At 44.1% G+C, this 22,950-nt stretch overlaps 1 protein-coding gene across 2 annotated transcripts in view; it reads left to right on the forward strand.

The window, feature by feature from the left end:
* The window catches only part of AP3B1 (adaptor related protein complex 3 subunit beta 1), a 310,175-nt gene that overhangs the window by 18,596 nt on the left and 268,629 nt on the right, over window positions 1-22,950 (forward strand). For both annotated transcript variants that reach the window (XM_050946875.1, XM_050946876.1), the window contains exons 2-3: window positions 16,096-16,171; window positions 22,298-22,372. In XM_050946875.1, coding sequence (XP_050802832.1) covers window positions 16,096-16,171; window positions 22,298-22,372 — 151 coding nt within the window. The remainder of the gene's footprint in view (window positions 1-16,095; window positions 16,172-22,297; window positions 22,373-22,950) is intronic.

Genomic DNA, 22,950 nt, shown 5'->3' on the forward strand with positions numbered 1-22,950 from the left:
CTCGGGCAACCCCTTAGCCAGCCACAGCGGCTGCAACAGAAGTCACGGAAAATTATGGAATCCGTGACCTCTGTGAAACACATGCTGTCTTACCTGTAAGTATGCTAAAAGAGGGTGTGCCGAAACACATTTCTGCTGAAGACATAAAGTGAGTCATGAAAGGGAGTGAAAACAGAGGCACCTCAGGGTGAATTCATTTCTTTCAATTTAACCTAAGCCACCCTCATTTCTCTTTTAACCACCTAGCTATAAAACCAAACCTCTAAGCCCATAAGCAATAAAGGTTTGGGAAGGTCTTAGGGCCGTATTTTCCATATTATGATGATATAAAGTTAATGCTTAGTTTAGCACTTGAATGCCATTTTGATAGGAGATACAGCAACACCAGAGGGAAGGGTCCATATTCTGAGTTATGGTCTGTCTATACAAACATATCAGAAATCATTCAGTGTAAGTCAAAAAGCAATTTTGTAGTGATAGGGACAGGAGACTATCAATCTAATGTAAATTTAGGACTGCTACCATCTTGCTTAGCTTAATGCTTCTCATCCATGAAACTAACAGGTCTGAGCATCTTTTAAAGCCAAGTTTAACTGAACTGACTGGAGAATAACTTCCCCTGGATAACTGGAGAATAGTCTGGAATTCCAGGTACTAAACTTTCAGCGACTAGAAAGTGTTGAGGAAAGAACATGGGCAAATGTGAGGGGCAGATGTATCAAGAACAGGGTTTAGATTTTTCTGAAATATGTTTACAGATTGATTACCATAAGTCTGCATAGTCTGTGCAGTGGGGAGGAGAGCATGCTTTGGGATCAACATAGGCTATATCCTTCAGAAAAGAGACTTTCTACTTTTGATTTAAAGAATAATAATAATAATTCTGGTAACATCTAGCTGCCTCATCAGCCTATGCATCCTATTATGCTAGGAATGCCAAGAACCAAAAAGCATAAAAGGGTGAGGGGGTAGGGAAAGGACTGAGACTTGGTCAAAGAAGAAAATAATATTTAGAGTTTTAAAGGTAACTTGGCCCTTCTGATACATAGATAGTTAGAAATAACTGGAAGTGCTAAAGTATACTTGTGTGTTGAATTAATGCAGTGTCAAAAGTTATACTGTAGTTCTAGAATATTTTTGTGTGTAGTTTGTGGATTTTAAAACTTTTGAATTTATCTTTTCTTAGACAAAAGTCAAATCAGTTTGTGTTCCATATTCTTCCCACATGTGGTGTAACAGAAAGCTGGCACTAGGCATAAGCAGACTAAGCAATTTCTTAGGGCCCCGAGCAGCTCCAGAGGGCCCCCTATTAATTATTAGTAAGAGGTAGGGGGGTCTGTTGGGGGGGAGGGATATTCCCATTTGGGATCTCTAATGGGTAGCACCAGCACTGATATAACAGCAAGTTAGCTGAGGTAAAGTTGAAGTGTGGTGCACAGGGAGTTACTAATGCAGCTTAGTTTCCAGGAGGAATGTATGTGTCTAACTTTTTTGGGTACTAGGCTAAAAGTTACCTTGGGTTGACACAGCTGTGCAGTCATCTGTACGTTCCTTTGGTACTGGGAAGTGGACATGAATCATATGAATGCTATTTGTCAAACTTCATGAACTGGAGAAGTATAGCTTCAAAATAATGAACACAAAAATGTAAACTACATTTTTGAGGCTTGTTAGGCTTGTTTAGGGGTTTTGATTAAGGAACTGAAGTATTTCTTTGAATTTTCTAATTTCTGAGGTGGTGCAAATACCAGTGCATTGCACAGCAACTGATAGAATAGAAGGCTGTAAAGTAATTGCCATGTATCATTGTGTGTTGAAGTCAGCTGATAAGACACATTCATGTAGGGAAATGACCTTTGAGATTTATACAGAATTTTTTAAAAATTAAAACAGTGAAGGGCGTGAGTATCTTGTTACATCGCGAGAATTTTTTTTATTAGACTTCAGTATTGGTGGATGTATATAGGCTAAGTTAGCTGAGTGCTGATTTCTTTTCTAAACTTCAAAGAATGGAGCAAGGCTCGTTATTGGCTAAAATTAGTGAGGCTTCCTGCAATATTAGTTCTGTTCTTGAAACGGTAGGGAGCCTCCAAGTTACTCTGAAACCAGAGCCTAGTGTAGAGGAAAGAGAGCTTGCCAGTGCAGCTGCTGATCAATATGAGCAAAATCTCACTGTGTAAGTATCTAATGCTTGCTAATCTTTTCCTCCCACTCTCAATTTCAAATGCAAATGTAAAATGCAGTCTCACTAGATAAGCAATTTCAAATTTACATTGGCTTACTTGTTTTTTCTTAATTTTAAGTTAATACAGAAATACTATTTCCAGATAAACGAATCAAATACCGTAAATGTTTTGAAGTTTCTGAAGAATGAAGCAGCACCACATTGAAAAAAGAAACTTTGGGAGTAGGAAGTCTTCATCTTTTGTTTCTATGGAATTTATGAATTGGCTTGCATCTTCTTTCTGTTTGCATGCTAGAATATTTTTGTTTTGGCGTGTGTCCAGAGCACTTCTACTTCTAGAGGATACTCTTATGTTACACAGCAATACAGAAGTTTGCAGTGGAGGCAGCAGTGCATGAGAATACTACCAGACTCTGACCAGCTAAATTGTGAATGATTTAGCCCCCATGCAAATACTGTTCATGCCATCCTCCCTAGCTTTGACCCAGCCATTCCTGTCTACTATATCTGGACTCTCCAAGCCCAAATCTCACATTCGTGTGTCCAGAACTTGCAGTCCTATTTTCTTTGCTTGTTGCATAATAATTTTGATGCATCCTAAAAAGAATTCTGGGGCTTGTTATTGGTGCATCAAATGCAAAAGTATGAATATAGCCGCTTAATTTTGGGGGACAGTTAATGGTGCTGCAGTGAGCAAGACAATTGGAAAATACAGCTAAATAGCAAAAACTTTTTTACAGTATGTTTTCTTATTCATTAGAATAAGCATGTTGGTAAATGTGAGAGACTCCACTTTGTTCAAAGTTATGGTATGAGTGGTTAAATCTATATTATACTTGTTAATTTTTCATAGTAAATCATTTTTCATAAAACACTTAAATCAGGGGTTCTCAAACTTTTGTACTGGTGACCCCTTTCACAAAGCAAGCCTCTGAGTGTGACCCCTCCCCCCTTAAAAATTAAAAACACTTCTTAAAAAATGTTTAACACTATTGTAAATGCTGGAGCCTGGGTTGGAGGCTGACAGCTCGCGACCCTCCATGTAATAACTTTGCAACCCCCAGTTTGAGAACCCCCAACTTAAATTCTCTGAGAAGTAATGACTTCATGTGTAAGCTGACAAAAATTAATCTCCTGCTAGTACTGTTTTTGTCTCCTGGCTCCTTAAAGAACCAGGCTCCTATTTCTGTGGAGTTTTTCTGACTAGTGTACTGTTTCTGGTTTTAAGACCAAACTTGCAACAGGCATTTCTCTGACTAAATGAGTCATAGTAACTACTGTTGAGTTAAAGTGTTAAAGTGAACCTCCCTTGGCAGAAGTGGGTAAAATATCTAAGGCCTTGTCTACACTACCAAGTTTTGTTGCCAAAAACTGCCTTTTATCGACCAAACAGTGTGTGCGTATACATTGTGATGTGACATTTGTCCGGAAAAAATGCCTGGTTTTGGTGACTAATACATTCACCCCAATGAGAGACTTGCATCTTTTTCCTCTACATTTTTCTCAATGAAGTGCCAGTGTAGACACCACAATTGATTTCATTGCTTTAATTGGCCTCCAGGAGGTGTCCCACAATGCCCATCATGACCGCTCTGGTCATCTGTTTGAACTCCACTACCCTTCATGTAAATAACCATCCCTCCCACCCCCACCCTCCCTTAGAAGCCCTTGGAATTTTTGAAATTCCATTTCCTGCTTGCTTGGCGTGGAGAGGTCTCATTGCATTTTCCAAGGTGACCATGGCAGATTATCTCTGCAGACGCTCTCCAGCTTGGAGTATTGCAGAGCTGTTGGATCTGATCAGTATATGGGGAGAGGAAGCTATGCAGTCCCAGCTGCACTTGAGCCATATGAATTGGGATACCTACAGGTACATTTCTCAAGGTTTGCGCAAAAAAGGCTATGATTGGGACATGCTGCAGTGCAGAGCGAAGATAAATGTGCTAAGGCAGGTGTACCATAAGGCGAGGGAGGCAAATCGTCACTCCTGTGTTTCACCTAAGACCGCCAGTTCTATAAGGAGCTGGATGCCATCCTCTGTGGCGACCCCACCTCTGTTGCCAAGAGCCCTGTGGATGCTTCAGAGGGAATCGAGGCAGCGGAAGGAGGACCTAACCCGGAGGAGGAAATTATTGATGATGAAGAGGTGAAGTTATAGGTGGATGTGCAGCTCCTGGCAGGGTTGCGCAGTGGGGCAGGCAGCCAGGAACTGTTCTCCACTCCAGAGAGGTCTAGCCAGTCTCTGCAGTTGCTCTCTGGGGAGCAAGAAGCAGGAGATGAGACGCCTAGTAAGTGGCTGTGGCTTGTGTAGTGCAGAGGTGGATTCAGAGTATAGAAATGTGGGAGGCTGGCTGTGTTTATGTGAGGTGATCATTTCCCTGTGTAGCTAATCAGTATGGTGGAACAGGGTGTTGATGGAAGCTGAGATCTCACAGGAATCCTCCAGAGAGATCTCCAGGAAAGTTTCCTGGAGGTACTCAGTAATCCTCTGCCAAAGGTTCCATGGCAGAGCAGCTTTGTTCCTTCCCCTGTTGCAGGAAACTTGTCTGCACCGTTTGGCAATCACTTGTGCAGGGACCAAAGCAGCACATAGGCAGAAGGATGGAAGCCACAAGATGTACTCTCATTTCCCTGCTTACCCTTAGCAGTGAGATGTTGGCTAGAATGACCACCGCCTGTTGAAAAGTGTGGCAGTATTTTAGAATTTTTTCCATAGACTGCATCACAACCCTTGCAGAGTGTGTGCGCTCTTTTCCCCCATGTGGCCCACCACCCCTCAACATTCACCAGGCTTTGGCTGTTCACGGAGATGTGTGCCTGGCTAGGGTCAGCGATGATAGGGAATATAACCCCTTTCACGATTTCTTTAAGTGTCTCTGGATGCCCGAAAGGACTGGTACTCCTGTAATACCACTCCATCCTACACCTGAAAGCCGCCCTAAGGTGCCTCTAGACCTCCCACTACGGGAAACAAGACCATTCTCAGCCCCGAAATGAAAAAGAACTGTGCGATCAGCGGTGAAGCAACCGGAAAGAAAGTCCCTGACTGTTAAGGATGTTAAAAGTTGGCTGTGGTATAAAAGACGAAACATTGTTACCTGGCAAGGAGGGACTTGTGGGGTGTACTCCTGGGAATGTGGGACAAACTGGGTTTTGGGTTTCATTCCCCAAGCAGCTACCTGTAAGTATGGCCAGGTACCATATCCGTGTCAAGTGCTCCCTGAATTATTAAATAAACCTAGCCCCTCTCCTCCGACTACTCCCCTGCCCCCGCCCCATAATTCCCGTACCCTGGTCCCGACCCAAAAGGACATCCCAAACAGCACCCCTGTGCCTCACCCCCATGCCGATTTTAGCATGGGCATTACCTCTAACATTTTACAATGGCCCAGGCCATCCCCGTCTGGCGATCTGTTTTCCTATTGCTCGACTAGGTTATTTTTTTCAGTCCAAGGCCTCATTTATAAATGGGTGGTCGAATGGGAAACTTTTGGAGCCGTGTATATCAGCTTCGTAAACATAACTACTGACCCCCATGCTTGACCCGTTAAGACCCTTTACTTTGTACATAATTGGCGAAAACATGTAAATACAATGCTAATCCCTGGCCTGTGTTCCACCCTTGATGAACGAGGTCCCTTTTGTTTCTTAATTACCCAAGTAACCCAATTTGCCGTAAATACCCGAAGATTCTGCCCTGCTACAGTGTCCTTCGGCTGTAAAGAAACCCTTCCCCTGACTAAAAATATAACCTGCACCCTAATTCAATATACCCCCGCACATACAACCAATGTAACCGCATCCAAACAGGGCATTCAAGTGCTCAGACAGCAGTTATGGTACGAAGCTACAAGTGAAGGGGATTCTGCAGGGTTTAAATGGACCATACTTGATGCTACTTTGGGAACTGCTAGGTTTTCTTTACCCTTAACTCACTTCCAAATTGCTGCTACCTACCCTAATTGTTCCCAGGGAGCTGCCCTCAGGTTACTACAACAACAGGCTTGGAGCCACTCATCTCGAAAGAAAAGAGATATCACAGATACCCTATGAAAAGGGGCTAACAGTGCTGCCTCTGCTTGGAATATCTATAAGGCCCAACAGCATAAAAGTAGATTAGGACAGTTAGAAAGGGTCACAGAACTTATTTCCAGGGCACAGGTAACTGGGTTCTGGGCTGGGGTAGGTGAATTACATATGATCTCCACCCTTAGTGTCTTTACCCAGGATCTGCTCAAACAGATAATTATTCACACTACGGAGGCTGAGAAGGCATTGCAGTGGAACCATGCTTGCTCCAAGGTACAGGATTTCCTTAATGTTCAGCTAGCCTCCATTCAAAAAGACCTCAAGCACCAAACCTGGCCCACTGCCCTCACAAATGCCTCGGGCGTGCCACCTGATTTATGGTCATGGAGACACACTTGAAAGTTTTCGGGGTGGAATTGCTGGCGCTCACAGTGTTCCTTCCAGGCTTATGGCCCTGTGAAAGGAATGTGGGCCCCCAAGTACTGAATCCTCCCGGGTCCTTGGGGAGGTTGCATGTGGGACTGGGTGGTCCACCGAAACGTATGGAAAATAAAGCCACCCCACGGCCCTAACCGATTCCTTATTGGTGCCATGGAAATAACACATGATCTTTGGATAGGGCTCAGTAACCTGTGAATCTTTTGGGCTTTAGAGCCTCCTCAGCTCCAGTGCATTAGGAAGCTCAACCCTGGGAAAATCGTTACCGTACATGAGCACATTTGTTGGGAAGGTAGTGGACGCATAACAACCATTGCTTCCCAGCCTCTTATCCAAGCCAGAAATAGCTGTGTTCATGTTAACTCATCTGTTTTACGAAATGTGGCCTTTAATCTAAACACAACCACAGGCACTCATGTTATTTATTGGCCTGCGGACAAAACGTACCAGGCTTCCCTATCATTCCACATCCCTTTCAATTGGACCGCTCTGGTACCCGATTGTTTCCATTCCTTGGTGTCCCTCCTCCCGGAGGTCCAGCAAATTTCCCAATTGCAAAAACAAGTCCATCTTCTCGAAAACGTGTACCAAACCAAACCTAATGCCTTCCAAACGGCCCATAAAGTTACAACTCTGTGTTAAAACAGATTTTCTATGTTCTATTACTAAAGCTCTCCAACCCCCCCCCCCCCAATACCCATCAGTATATATTATAAGGCTTGTTGTGGGGAGGGTTATTATTAGGGTTATTATTAAATATTTGGTTTTGCTATTGTTGTTACAAAACATGTTATTCCCACCCTGCACCTGCTTTGTATACCCAACCCCATCAAGTGGCCCTTGTCCTCTTAAAAGATGTAAAGCCTTGTCAACCCGATTCCCCGACATATAAAGTGGAATCACCCTATACAGATAAATTTGGAACCTCTAAGTTCAGGAATTAAATAAACATCCAAGTTTAAAAGTTGATGCCGTAAGAGGCATCAAAAGGAGGGAATAATAGGGAATATAACGCCCCCCGTCTCGTTAAATAAGCTTTGCCATTGCTTTATAGGTATAGGAGCTTTGCAATTATTTTTACAGGCCCTATATGCAGGCCTCAGGCTTAACTAAACCAATGTTATGTAAGAACAATTTGTTTATCAGCATACAACTATGTATGAAGAAACAGGGTCTGAAGCACTGACAAAAGAGGAACTGGGTTGGGGGACAAAGGGTCACTTAAGAGCCAGCTGCTTTAAGCAAAATATAGTATAATAATTATTACCTGCTTACAGTAACTGCAAGGTGGAGTTACAGAATGACCAGCTCACCCACTGCCAAAACGCATGATATATGTTAAAATAGCTTGCTGATTTGCAATATTAATTTACCAGAAAAGGACAAATAACTTGTGTGATCAATATGACGTTTTGCGGTTTTAACCTTTATAAGCTTGGTGAAAATTGTAAGGGGCAGAGCAGCCTACCCCTTGCATGGGGTTACGCTGTCTCTCCCTGTATGCATACTTGTAATCTTGTAGTCTTGTTATAACAATAAAGGTGCCTCAGGCTGTCTGATCCAAAATCAACTGGGTGGTGGTCTTTTCCACAGCAGTGAGAAAGTGATTGCCATGTTACAAAAGGTGTATTTAACTGAAATGTTACAAGGCTGTGTGTGAATTTAACAATCCTTCTTCAGTGCATTGTCCCCTGTGCTTCACCAGATGTGGCTTTGAGGAACACCCCACATACCCCTACCAAGCATCTCTGCCAGATAAGAGAGTGCGCAAGACACAGCAAAGAAGACATGTTCTTCTTCAAGTGCTTGTTCATGTAAATTCCAATCAGGTGTGCGTGTGCTGCATGCATGACAGCTGGAAGATTTTCCCCTAGCAGTATCCATAGAGTTGGCCTGGGCACCCCCAGGAGTTGCGCCCTCATGGTGCCGAAAATAGGTCCCTGCTGGCCTGGCACCCCCTTAGTTCCTTCTTACCACCTGTGATGACTAGCTGGAACTCCCCGTTGCTCTTGCCTCAGCAAGCATGTGTTCTTTGCAGTGCCCTTTTTAGTGTTTATAGTAGTAGTGCAGTTCTTATTTGTATAGTTAGTGTAAATAGTTTCATACGTTTCCTTTGGGGGGCTTCCCCCGCTATGTTTCTGTGACACCAGGCCATGCCTCTGTGCCTAGGCTTTAACCCTGTTGCAGGTCTATGCCCAGAAGTGACCTGCACACTTCATGCTTGAAGTGTCTCAGTGAGGGTAACTTTAGAGAGTGTTTTGAAATCTGCACCAGAACCTTAAAGGATAGAGATCACCGCCTCCGGATTTTGCTCATGGAGGCAGCACTTTGGCCTCAGTCAGAACCTGGCATGGGGGAGCCAGCCCCAAGCACCACTTCCTTGGTTCACAGTGCTCCAGTACTCTCAGCACATGAATTGGTGCCAAGGAAGGACTCCTCTAGAGACCCTTGGCACTCCCATGGTGCCACACACAGAACCCAGACCTCTGTTAGGCACCGCTCTCAATCCCTGATGCCCCAGAAAAAGAAGAGTTGGAACAGAGGGCATTCCCCAACCAGGTCTAAGGAGCAAGTGGTTGGTAAACCTCCTTCTGGTGCCCAACTGCCACGGGTCATGTCGTCTCCTGCCCCAGTCGGGGTCCAGTCGAGTCTGGACCCTCATCATTCACTAGCCTACCACCAAGAAGACATGCAGCTCCCTTCCATGCTGAAGGCGTTCAAGGCTGCATGGGATCTCCTGACACTTATGGCACCAGACTCTCCTCCAACACGGGAGAGGTCGCCGGCAGCCTTTCGGGCCCCAGTACAATTGATGGGTAAGCCAGTGGTGATGGTGATGTGCACACCATCCTTGATGCATTACCCCCCAGCACCAGCTGCCTACGTGGAGGAGCTTTTCAGTCCCCCAGTTTGCAGCACCCATCACTGGCAGGGAGGGACTCTGCTCCTCCATGGTCCTCCCAGTCGGAGACCTCTGAGTCAGAAGTGGAGTCATCTTGCTCCAGTAGGAGCAGGAGGTCCTGCTCCCACCGAGAATACTAGCTCTACCCAGCACTGTGGCTGGGCCAGTGGCAAGCTCCTCTGTGGCCATTCTGGACGTCCTGGGCCTATCATGAAAGCATGGACATTGGTGGTCTTGGAGTCCTTTGGCCACCGCTTGCACATTTGGCTTTGGGGATTTTGCTGGTGTTCTAGGTGACCTGCATACTAGTGTTGGTTCGCACGCCTATGGTGCTGACTGCGGTGCTGGAGGTCCTCGCTCCTCGGGACCCCAGAGGGGCTGAGGGCATAAAGCAGGCTCCTGTACCACTCAGCCTTTCACCTTCCTCCTCTCCAGATGAGGCAGTGGCTGGCACATCAACAGCCCCAGCCCTGGAGGACACCAGGTTCTGACAGCAGCTGCTGAGATGGGTGGCCCTGAGCCTCAATATTAAAACAGAGGAGGTGGTGGAGGAAACTGACCCAATGGTCGCTATTCTTTCCTCTCCTGAGCCATCCTGTGTCACGCTGCTGATGATCAAAACTATTAGCGAAGCAACTAAGGCACTGGTGCAGACCCTGTTCTCATTGCCGCCCACCATGAAAATGTCTGAGTGGAGATACTTTGTCCCTCTCAAGGGGGTATGAATACCTATATATGCGCCCCCTGCTGGGCTCCCTGGTAGTGGATGCAGCCAACCAGTGCGAGCACCAGGGTTACTAGGGGTTCTCCCTGAAAAGTTGAGAGGCCAAAAAGTTGGACCTTTTTGGGAGAAAAGTTTACTCAACAGGGGGGTTGCAACTTCATATGCATGTGGGGCTTTGGCAAAGCTTACTGAATTCCTGCCCCTGGACTCTCGCACAGAGTTTTTTGCGCTAGTAGAGGAGGGTAAACCAGTTTTCTGTGTGTGTCTGCAAGCAGATTTGACACAGCAGTTGTGGCTTCCCGCACCATGGTGACTGGCGTGGCCATGAGGGGAAGTTCCTGACTCCAGGTCTCTGGCTTCCCATATGAGGTCCAGCAGACCATCCAGGACCTCCCCTTTGAGGGTCAGACTTTATTTTCAGAAAAGGCTGACTCTTGCTTCCACAGCCTCAAGGACTCTAGGGCCACTCTAAAGTCCCTTGGCCTTCATACCCCTGTCAACCAGAAGAGGCATTTTAGACCACAGCCCCTGCCAAGGAGTTACCAGCCTCAGAATAGGCAGGAGGGTTCATGCAGGAGACTCTAGAAAGAGACCTCATCGTTCCTTTGGCCTGGGCTCTGGCCAGTCTAAACCATCCTCAAGCCAAAACAGGCCTTTTGAAGGTGCACATGAGGCTGGTGCACCAGTGCAAAGATTGGATCCGTCCCACCTTACCTTTTCATCCCATCCCTTTCTATTCTGTATGGGCCCATATCACATTGGACTGTTGGATGCTCCGCATGGTAGAGAGGGGATATTCACTCCAATTTTCTGCCCTGCCGCCCTTCCAGCCCCCTTCTTCATCTCTCTTCAGTGACCCTTTTCACAAGCAACTCCTTATACAGGAGGTACACTCGCTCCTATTACTGGGGGCAGTGGAAGAGGTTCCTCAGGAGCAGAAAGGCAAGGGCTTTTATTCCTGATATTTCCCAATACTGAAGGCCAAAGGCGTGCTCAGGCCCATCCTAGACCTGCGAGAGCTCAACAAGTTCATGAAGAAACTGAAGTTCCACATGGTCTCTTTGGGCTCCATCATCCCTTCCTTGGATCCAGGGGACTGGTACACCTCCCTCAACTTGAAGGCTGCATACTTTCATATAGCAGTCACAGTCCCACAGAAGGTACCTCAGGCTTGTGGTCAACCACAGCCATTACCAGTTCACAGTCCTCCTGTTTGGCCTTTCAACGGTGCCGTGTGTATTTACCAAGCATATGGCAGTCATGACCGCCTTTCTGCACAGGTGGCTGGCACAGGTGTTTCTGTATCTCAACGACTGGCTGATCAAGGCCTGCTCCAGGGCTCAAGTGGAAGAACAAGTCAACTTCATAAGAACGACTTTTGATGAACTGAACCTTCTCCTGAACATAGGGAAATCAACGCTGTTCCCAGTTCAGTGGATAGAATTTATAGGGATGGTACTGCTCTTGATGCATGCCAGGACATACCTTCCAGAATCAAGGTTCCAGGCCCCGGGCAACATCATTCAAGGTCTCAGGTAGTTCCCCACCACCACAGCAAGGAATTGCCTTCTTGTACTTATATGGTGCAACATGCCAGGCTCAGACTCGGACCACTCCAGTCGTGGCTAGCCTCGGTGTATCGGCCGGGTTGGGACAGTTTGACAAGGTCGTGACTTTACTTTCTCCAGTCCTCGACTCCCTCCTCGACCTGCGGGTAGTGTGTGTGTGGGAGTCCCCTTCACCAGTCCTCAGGCATCCCTCTTGCTGGAAGTGGTTTTAGGCATTCAGTAGGTTGACACTCATTCCCAAGACCCTACAGAACCAATTTTGTAGCATGGTCTTAGGGCATGTTTTGTTGCTGTTGGACAGTAGAATGGTTGACAACAGAGGAGATGAAGGAACTGTAACTACATATATTCAAGAGCAGACCAAGGAACACCTTAATAGGAATAATATTGGGTATCACTCAGGTTAGTTCTTTCTTTTCCATACTTATTTTTCTCTCCGCAAAAGAAATAAGGTCATTATTCTGAGACCCACTATCCAACTGGATCTCTTCTTGATGTGCTTTCACCACTGTTCTCACAGTCCCTATCCATCACTTTCATTGTGTGCTTAGCATTGCAAAAAAAGAGTGTGTGATTGACAGAAATAAGCAGTAGGAAGATAACTTTCATGGCTGAAAGGTTCTTCGGCTTCAGGGGCCTTTAGACTCTGTGCACATTATTGTCCTAATGGATGGATTTTTATAGTTGGACATCTGTATAGTACTTCTGTTATAGTCCTGGTAGAGCTCACCAGGCTTCTCTTTTTGGATCTCAACACTGAATTGGTATGCTTTTAAGTTTCTGTTCAGTCTGGTCTGGATAGATTGAAAGCACAGTTTCTTTCCTTTGTTTCAGGCTCACTATGTAGACTCCCATAGTCTATGCAAGGGGTCTCAAACACACAGCCCGTGGGGTTATTTTCTGTGTCCTGCGAGCTCCTCGCAGCTTCCCTGCCCTCCCTCAGCATTTACCTAGAGCGACTCTGGCCCGACGCGCACCAGGGGAAGGACGGGCTCCCTGCCTGCCTGCCCTCTCCTCGCGCTGCTCCAGGAAGTGGCCGGAACATGGAGAAGGGGGCGCACAGGGGTCTGTGTGTTGCTGTTGCTTCAGGCAGCAGCTCCCAGTGGCCGCAGTTCCGCATTCCCAGCCAATGGGAGCTGCTGGGGCGGTGCCTGAAGCAACAGCAACATACAGACCCCTGTGCCCCACCCCTCCTCCAGGTTCCAGCTGCTTCCTGGCACGGGGGCAGGGTGGGCAGGGAGCCTACCCTGCCCCTGGTGTATGCCAGGCCAGAGCCGGCGCCCCTGAACCTCTCCTGCAGCTGAACCCCCTCCTGCACCCTGACTCTTTGCTATACCCTGCACCTCTCCTGCATCCTGACCCCTTGTCATACCCTGTAGCCTGACCCCCTACTGCACCCCTCCTGCACCCTGCTCTGAGCCCCCTCTTGCACCCTGACCCTACCGAGCTGCACGCTGCACCCCGATCCCCTGCCCTGAGCCCCCTGCCACACCCTTCCTGCACTCTGACCCTGCCGAGCTGCATGCTGCACCCCGATCCCCTGCCCTGAGCCCCCTGCCACACCCTTCCTGCACCCAACCCCCTGCCCTGAGCCCCCTATTGCACCCTGACCCCTGCTGCACCCCTCACCCTTCGTGCACCCCACACCGCAACTCCCTGCCCTGAGCCCCCACCACACCCCTTCTGTACCCCCTGGGGTACCAATGTACTAGTCCTCTTGCGGCCCTTGTGGTCATTTGAGTTTGAGACCCCTGGTCTGTGGCCTTCTCTGAAGTGGGACCCCACGGTTCAACTGCACAAGACAAGTGCTGAGCCTCAGTAATCTTAAGAACACCCTTTCCCAGAGCTTCATCTTTGTGGGCACTCTGGTTTATAATTTGTCCCTGCAGGGGAGGCATGATAGTTGAAACAAATACAGAGTCCAATTTCTGAAGATTTCTGAAACAATCAGTTTACTTGAGACTGCACAAAAGATAGATGTATGCAAAATAAGAAACACCTGCACATAATTCTCTTCCTCAGTTTCCTCATCACTCTTCAGTATTTTTGGGATTTGGGTCAATGTCTTTTCAGGGTTCCAAGTCCCCTTTTCTGATCTACAATCCACCAGTTATGGCTGCTCCTTCAAATCATGGAGTCTTCTCCCTGATCCCTGCAGCTACCTTTCTTCAGCCAACAATCAAAAAGCTCCCTCTCCTTCTGAAACGTGCCACTTTGTGTTCCCCTTTGTCGAACCTCTCAGTTTATGTGGGTTTAAATGGCTGTACCTATACTTCTGTTTCTTTGTTGCTCTTTTGTGAATTTTCCACTCCACATCTCTAGAAGGGAAAGGAGAGAGCTGGTTTCACCTCAGTTGTAGCTACCCCTTTGTTCTGCCAGGGCCTGACGTAGTCGCTTCTTGATAATCCTTAGTAACTGCCTCATTCAGAGGCATGCGGTGTGGTTGTAGCTATGTTGGTGACAGGATATTAATGAGGCAAGATGGGTGAGGTAATCTTTTTTTTTTTTTTTTTTTTTATTAGACCAACTTCTGTTGGTGAGAGAGACCAGCTTTTGAGCCACAGGGAGCTCTTCTTCAGGGAGAGAGGTACTCCCTGCCTCCCATCAAAAAAGCATGCTGGGACAGATAGCTTAATAGTTAGCACATATAGTAAGGGACCATTCAAGGTAGAGTGGCCTGTTAACACCTCTGCAGTCAGGACAAAAATGGGGGTCAGTGGGTTACAGATCATTGTAATAAGTCATAAATCCAGTATCTCTGTTCAGTCCATGATTTTTGGAGTCTAGCAGAGTAATGAATTTAAGCACCTAGGCTTGTCTCTTGAAAGCTTTGTGCAGGTTTCCTTTGTGAAAAGTATTCACCTACACGTGATAGGATGTTTTTCTGTTTTATCATTTTCCTGTGCGATTTCATTCAAGAGCTTAGTGATTGTCTGGTTTCATCCCGTAGTAGTTGTTGGTGGCATTTAATGCACTAGATGAGGTGTACCACATTTTGTGATAGGCATATGTAGGATACGTGGATCTTGAAAGGTGTTTTGTGGGGAATGTCGATCATTGCAACAGTGGAGATATGTCTGCAGGTTTTGCATCTGGTGTTCTGGGAGGATGTGGTGCCACTTTGAGTTGGTGTATCCTGGTCTGTGGGGAGCCTGTTTGAAGGCCAGAAGTGGATGTTCAGGAAAGATTTCTTTCAGGATATGAACCCCATTGAGTATGGGTTGTAGTTGTTTGATGCCCTGTATGAGTTCTGTTATGGGGTGCTTGGTGACAGCTAAGAGCGTGTGGTCAGAGGGCATTTTGCTTCTGTATTGAAGCTGATTCTCTTGGGGTATTTGAGTGGCCCATTCATTTGGAAGTTGATGCTTGAGCACCTCTGTATGTCTCTTTAGCACAAGGAGTTTCTCAGTGCTGCTTACTTGATTTCAAGGAGTTAATTGAGTCACACATTTTCATAAAAACTTACCATGTTTGTCATATTTTCTGAAGGGAAAATGGGTGTGTGTGGTGGTGGAGGGGGACTGCAAATTAATGGAGTCTGGAAGGGTGGTGAATACTTGGTAATGGAGTAGGGAGCTGGTCTCCAGTTGAAATCCAGACTAGAAGGAAAACTAGTCTGGCATTTCTACAGTATTTTAAATGAGGTGGTCATTATATATCCTAGAAGAGGAGGTATCAACATCAGACAACCAGATGTGGTGCTAATTAACATCCTTATTGGCAACTTTTCAAAGAGGCTGGTGACTAATTAATTTGAACTATCCTATCATCTTGAGTTGGACCTATTAATCAAGGGTGAGGCCCGTTGGCAGATTGGTGATGAGGAATCCTGTGCTTTTGCTAGAGTTCAACAAATACTTTGGCTAAAGAAGGTTTAATTCTTCATAGCTGTCAATCTGTCACCTTTCAGAGTAATGGCTGGTACAATTTAAAAGGGATGGGGTACACTTTGCATTCTTTATTACTAAAATGCAGTAATAACATGTAACTAAGAACTCTTTCCCAAATTGGATGTTACGGTAACATACTAAGCATCTTTCAGATCTTGATTTTGATTGTTACTTCTAGCATCATCTTTTGCTTTGTATTAGTGGCAGCTCATCTCAGAATTAGTAGTTTGAGCAACAGATTTGTCCCATGTACTGACTTAACTATTTCTTCTTGCAAACCAGTTTTATAACATAAAATGATGCTTTTGATTTACAGTATTGAATTTTCTAATCCATTTTTTTCTTAACTTCCACTGTAGGAATGAAGACTTAAAGCAAATGTTGGAAAGTAATAAAGATTCTGCTAAGTTGGATGCTATGAAAAGGATTGTTGGGGTATGTGATATTCAAAATTATTTTTTTTTTGTGGCCAATACATGTTGATGCTGGTTTCTCTGTGTGACTCCTTCACTACAGTATTTTAATATGTAAATAGTTTGAAAAGCTAGGGTGAAGTGCTATTTTCTTTAAATATCAAGATGGAAAATTTAAAATGGATGCAAGTACACAAATATTTCAAAGACATAGTGTAATGTTCTATAAATTTGTAGAGCTATGATACAAAAATGCAAGTATTGACTGTGTTCTCCCTACTGTGTTAATGTCACACAACTCCTGTTTGTCAAAGAAACACTTCAGTTATTTTTCCTCAGACCAACAGTCTGAAAAGCTGTAGGTGTTTCTTACTTGGAGTAAACTGAGAAATATATTTGAAATGTTTTAAACTTTATTTTTGTAAACAATTATCAATCCATGATGTATTTTTTTCCTAAAATATAAATATTTTTTTAAAATTGAAATTTGAATTTTTTGTGTTAAACCTGAATTACAAAAGTTTAAAAACTCACCTGTATACCTGTACATGAGATTCCTAAAACCGCTGAGGGCTTGGCTACACTGGAGAGTTGCAGTGCTGGTGATGGGTTTACAGCGCTGCAACTTACTCACCGTCCACACTTGCAAGGCACATACAGCGCTGCATCTCCCGGGCTGCAGCGCTGGCTGTACTCCTGCTCTGCCTGGGGTATAACGATTGCAGCGCTGGTGATGCAGCGCTGCTCTGCCAGTGTGGCCACCAAAAGCGCTGTAATTGGCCTCCAGATGTATTTGGAGGTATCCTAGAATGCCTGTTCAGCCACTCCAAACAGTGCTGCAAATGCTGCAAACGTGGCGACACTGCAGCGCGTTCCCTACACAGCTATACGAAGACAGCTGTAACTTCCAGCGCTGTACAGCTGCAAGTGTAGCCATACCCTGAGTGTAAAGAGGTTAGACCTTTTACAACGCTTGCTAAAGGTCTGCATTGGTATTTACAGTTGAGGGTAAGATTGCTCAATTGTGGGAGAGGGGGAAATCTCTTGTTCCCAGTCTAGGCAAGGGCCTGGACTTATGCATTTCCTCCTGGTGGAGCATTTGATCAAACATATTGTGAAAATGCAGATGTACCCTCACCTTGATAAAGTGATGAACTATAACATCTGATCTGAATCATAGAACTAGATAACCAGCTCTGGCAGAGATCTCTGGGAGTCCCTCTCCTGCTCCTCCCCCCAGCCCCACCCCAAAAAATAAAAAATGTCTTGGAACAACTAGAAGGTGGTTGTCAAGCTGCCTAGGGAGTAGTTAGAGAAGAGACCAATTTCTAGGATGTAAAGTTTTTTCTTTTTATCTGTATCTGAGCCAAAGGAAGTCTATGTTGCTGGGCTTCACAAATATTCAGATGCAGTATATTATACAAAACTGCTTGTTTCTTCTGTTTTACTACCACTTGCTCTTTTTAAAAGAGAACTACTGTTTTGATTGGTAACTTCCTGCAATCTACCTCAAAAGAGTGAATCTCTACTCCCCCCAAAATGGTGATTAAAGGTGCTAGAGTTTCTGAAGCCTCAGCCCTCAGGGCTTGTCTGTACTACCTGCTAGATCGGCAAGCAGCGATTGATCCAGCAGGGTTCAATTTATTGCGTCTAGACTTTATTGCATCTAGATAAATCGACTGCCGAGCGCTCTCCTGTTGACTCCAGTGCTCCTCTGGAGCAAGAGGCACAAGCAGAGTCGGCAAGGGAGCGTCAGCAGTCAACTCACCGCAGTGAAGACTCCGTGGTTGGTAGATCTAAGTACGTCAACATCAGCTACGTTAGTCACATAGCTGAAGTTGTGTAACTTAGCTCAATTCTCTCCCCTCCAACCCAGTGTAGACCAGGCCTCATAGACTCAGAATATCCGTCCTTTTCCATTAAGGCAAGTTGCAAAGAGCTTTATATAGGTGAACATAAGCTGAAGGTCTAAACTGGAGACACGAGTTGGCTGAGGTGTAGGTGACAGTGGATGTTAAAATTATGTTGTCATAGGCACTCTGAGCCTGGGAACAGTCTTGTTCTGACTTTGTTGGCACTTCAGAAAGAGAGCAGTAAAACTAAGTTTACTTTCAATTAGTAAAAAAAAAGAAAATAGAAGTTTGATTAAATAGGGTGTTCATATTACAAGTGATTTTTTTTATCTTCATAATACACATTAATGCAGTAAAATAACTTTGAGAATCGTAAGATTTGCAAAATTACGAAGAATTTCTATTTAGGAAAATTTAGATGTATATGGCAACTAATATCTATAAATGTGTTTTGTAAAAACACATCTTAATATTTTTTTAAAAAATGTGACCGAACTCCGTGACAACCAATGTAACTCCCTTGCAGTTTCAATCATAATCTTCCTGCTATCCTTATATTTGTCATCCTAAGGAAAAAGTTTTGGAGAACAGTTGGAGCTTGCAATGTCCTGAAAGTGGCCTGAGCCTAGATTTGGAAAGATTTGGAGCTAGCAAACAAGTTCAAGTGCCTAGTACCCCTCTTGGAGAAACTTCTACTACCTGCCCCCTTACTACCATTTTAAACAGAAAATAAAATAAAAAATACCCAAACCTGCTGCGTCATGTGTACAGCATTTGTCTTGAGCAGAAACTTGCACATGACAACATACAGGCATGGAGCTCCATCCTGCAGTCCTTGCAACATATTCAACTCCTGGTGCCTTTAGTAGGAGCTTTGGGTATACAAGGCATACAGGATTTGAACTCCTAATGGCTATGCATAGCAGCTAAATTGGTGTTATTAGACCTTAGTCCTGGAAAGCCCTATTATATTCTTTTGAGCTAATGATCCATGAACTAAAGAGGATTTACACTCTTCATTATGTCTTAATGAGTCAAAATACACTCTTTTAAAAGACACTAAATGCATAGCTACATGGTACGCTGGAGGTACTATGGCTGGTCAGTTAAATAATGCAAGTTACATATATATTTTCTTGACAGGGTGTCGCTGTGTGGTAACAATTCAAAACTAGATAATCAACCTTATCTTTTGAAAACTCCTGTCATTGCAAGTTGTTTGATGTCATAGTAATAATAATACTTAGCTCTTCTGCTGATTGAAAAGCACTATATATTTTGCCTCTTTAATGACTAGATGGGAACAGAATTTATTTCTTGTCTGGTTGTTTGTCATTTGAACCACAGCCCTGACAGCCTACTCACCTTGTGAGGACCACCCCTTTACATGGGCTCTTGTAGCTAAGAAACAGGACAAAGGAGGTTCCAGAAACTCATCCTTCACTGTCTCTTAGCAATTGAACATGATTTAACCTCTCCGGGATGTTCTGCTTTAAATTCCCAGTCTTAAACAGCAGGGTTGGAGTAAAATAAAATTTAAGACGAGAGAGAATTCGATTAAAATAAAATGGTATACATGGCATCTAGCGTTCAACTCTGCAAAAGTTGGCTATATCTAGGCCATACCAAATTCACGACCATGAAATCCAATCTCCACCTGTGAAATCTGGTCTTTTGTGTGCTTTTACCTTATACTATACCAATTTTATGGGGGAGGCCAGAGTTTCTCAAACTGAGGGACTTGACCCAAAAGGAAGTTGCAGAGGGAGTCACAAGGTTCTTTTAGGGGAGATCGTGGTGTTGCCACCCTTACTTCAGTGCTGCCTTCCGAGCTGGGTGGCTAGAGAGAGGTGGCTGTTGGCTTGGCATCCAGCTCTGAAGGCAGTGCCCAGCCAGCAGCAGCACAGAAATAAGGGTGGCAGTGCCATACCATACCATCTTACTTCTGCATTGCTACCTTCAGAGCTAGGTGGCTACTGACTGAAGGCCCAGCTCTGCAGGCAGCAGTGCAGAAATAAGGATGGTAATATCATACCATGCCATCCTTACTTCTGCGCTGCTGCTGAGGGCGGCTCTGCCTAGAGCTAGGCTTCCAGCCAGCAGCCTCTGCTCTCTGGCCACCCAGTTCTGAAGGCAGTGCTGCTGCTTGCAGAAGTAAGGGTAATAATATCACAACCTCCCTCCCTCCCGCCCCCTTTCAGTAACCTTGCAAAACTCCCCCCCCAACTCCTTTTTGAGTCAGGACCCCTACAATTACAACACCATGAGATTTCAAATTTAAATAGCTGAAATCCATGAACTTTATGATTTTTAAAATACTATGACTGTGAAATTGGCCAAAATGGACCATGAATTTGGTAGAGCCCTAGCTACATTTTAAATGTCTCTAATATTATCCTTTCCTCTCCAAATTGTTCTTTTTCCCGTGACCCCTTTGTGATATGCTGCATATTTGAGACAGCTCTTGTCCTCCTCCCTTTATAGTCTGACACCCCCCGCAGCCCCTCCCCCCTGTTTAAGGCATTCTAGTTATCTTACAAAGCATGTGGGTCTAAGTTTCACCAGCATTTCAACAATGTGTAATGTTTGATCAGATAAGAATATTAAAATGGCCCTATTGGGTCAGACCAATGGTCCATCTAGCCCAGTAGCCTGTCTTGTAATGGTGACCGGTGCCACATGATTCAGCGGGAATGAACAGAAGAGGACAATTATCAAGTGATCTGTCCTGTTGTCTAGTCCCAGCATCTGGCAGTCAGAGGCTTGGAGACTTCCCAAGTATTGGGTGCATCCCTATCTTGGCTAAAAGTCATTGTTAGATCTATCCTCCATGAATTTATCTAATTCTTTTTTTTAATCCAATTATATTTTTAGCCTTCACAACATTCTCTAGCAATGAGTTCCACAGGTTGACTGTACACTGTGTGAAGAAGTATTTCCTTATGTTTGTTTTAAACCTGCTTCCTATTAAATTCATTGAGTGACCTGTAGTTCTTGTGTTATGTGAAGGGAAAAATAACACTCCCCCCCCCCCCCCCCCCCACACACACACACCATTCATGATTTTACAGACCCTTTGATTTTTTTTGTCTGTAGTCCGAGTGAGGAGAGTGTATATGATAGTTGTTGCCTGTCATCTGCCAATATTCCACTGTATAACTTTGGATTTCCTGTCTCTAGAATCTGACATTTTTGAGTGTCCATTTGATATTTTGTCCACCTTTAGTCAACCTGAAGTGTCAGGGTGATGGGATCCTGGTTTAATTGTCTCTTGTCCCTGGCTGAAGGTATTTAACCTTGGTCCATTTCCCTATCTACCTTGCATCTGAACTTAAAAACAGAGCTCAAATGTTTTTAACTTTAACATTATTTTTACTTGACTATGAATTACTGAGAGATTAGTACCTATCTATCACAATGTTAAAAATGATTCTCCTGGAGTTTGCTGATCCAGCAGAGATGGGAATTTTACAACTTATTTACATGTGAAAATATTTAGCTTCATAAATAGCTCCTTTAAAAAAAAGAGTAACAGAAGTGAGGGATGAAACTAAACTGTACTTGAGTGTCACAATTAATCTGTAATTACAGTATCAAGTGAGAAGGCAAACTAAAATATAGAAAGTAAATTTGAATCATTGTTAATTCTTTACTGGAAAGATATTTGAGTTTCATGAGATGTTCGCACTCCCACTTCACACATGGGCTGTGGTGCTGTGCGTCAAAACCTATATGCTCTTACCCAATAAAATAACACAACCATTTGTCTGATATTAATGTACTTCACTACTCATAAGTCATACTCTTTTCCTTTGTTCAGTTTCCTTCTGTGCAAACCCTTTCTTGAAGATTTTTTCATTTAGGTGCATTGTGCTAGACAATCTTATTTATTCTTGTGTAAACTCTGAATGTGACATCTACTTCACAGTATTTTTACTCTTTTGTGCACAAAAATCTAACTTTTATGGGAAACCTTTTCAAAACTTGTTCATAATATACTCTGGTTTATATTGATTGATTGGAAATAGATCTTGAAATTGCCAGCCTGAAAAAGCTGTCAATGCCTAAGTGAACTGAAAAAATGGCAACTTTTGAATTTCCAAATCCAGTTTCTGTATTTTTTAACACAGGGCAAGGGGCTGAAATTCCTGCCCTGCTCCAGATGATGGTCTTTCCTTTACTGGCGCAAAGCAACTGGCTGGCAGTCAAATAAAGGAGACTTATTAAGACAGGTTGGAAAAATTGAGCCAAAATATATTTTTTTAACTATTAACAATATTGTACTTCTCTTTCAGATGATTGCTAAGGGGAAGAATGCATCCGAGTTGTTTCCTGCTGTTGTGAAGAATGTGGCCAGTAAAAATATTGAGGTACTCTTAAAAAGAACACACAAAAATGTACTATTATGGAGGATATTTTTGTTATAAATGTACCACTTTAGTTTAAATCATAAAATACCTTTAAATTGTATTTTACTGGAATTCACCAAGTCTTAATCTTAGTGAGAGCCTTGTAGAAATAGTGTAATCTGATATCTGAGATAAGGAAATGTACAGTATTGAGTCTAGTTTTTTTGTAGTGGTTTGGTGGGGAACTGAATTTTTGTAATGGTGAAAATAGTCCTTAAGAGAGCAAATTGAAGAAGTTTTGTAGTTTGTTGTATATGTTCCTTAGAGTGCTTCGTAAATGACATAACTAGCCTTTGGTAACAGTCTCTGCAAAAAGGCCCAGGATAGAGTGAACATAGACTGATGTATTTTATCACACAAAAAGTGGTTGGTGTAGAGCAGGGGTGAGACATTGGAGAGAAGCTTGTCCTTTACCGGTGATGTACTATATGTTCTGTAAATAGAGAGCTTTAGAGTGCAGGGTTATCAAAATAATATCTTCAATAACCTTCACATTTACTTCACAAAAACTATTTTTAACATCATTAAATAAGTCTCTC

Source organism: Gopherus flavomarginatus, chromosome 3, assembly GCF_025201925.1.
Source record: "Gopherus flavomarginatus isolate rGopFla2 chromosome 3, rGopFla2.mat.asm, whole genome shotgun sequence".
NCBI lineage: Eukaryota > Metazoa > Chordata > Testudines > Testudinidae > Gopherus > Gopherus flavomarginatus.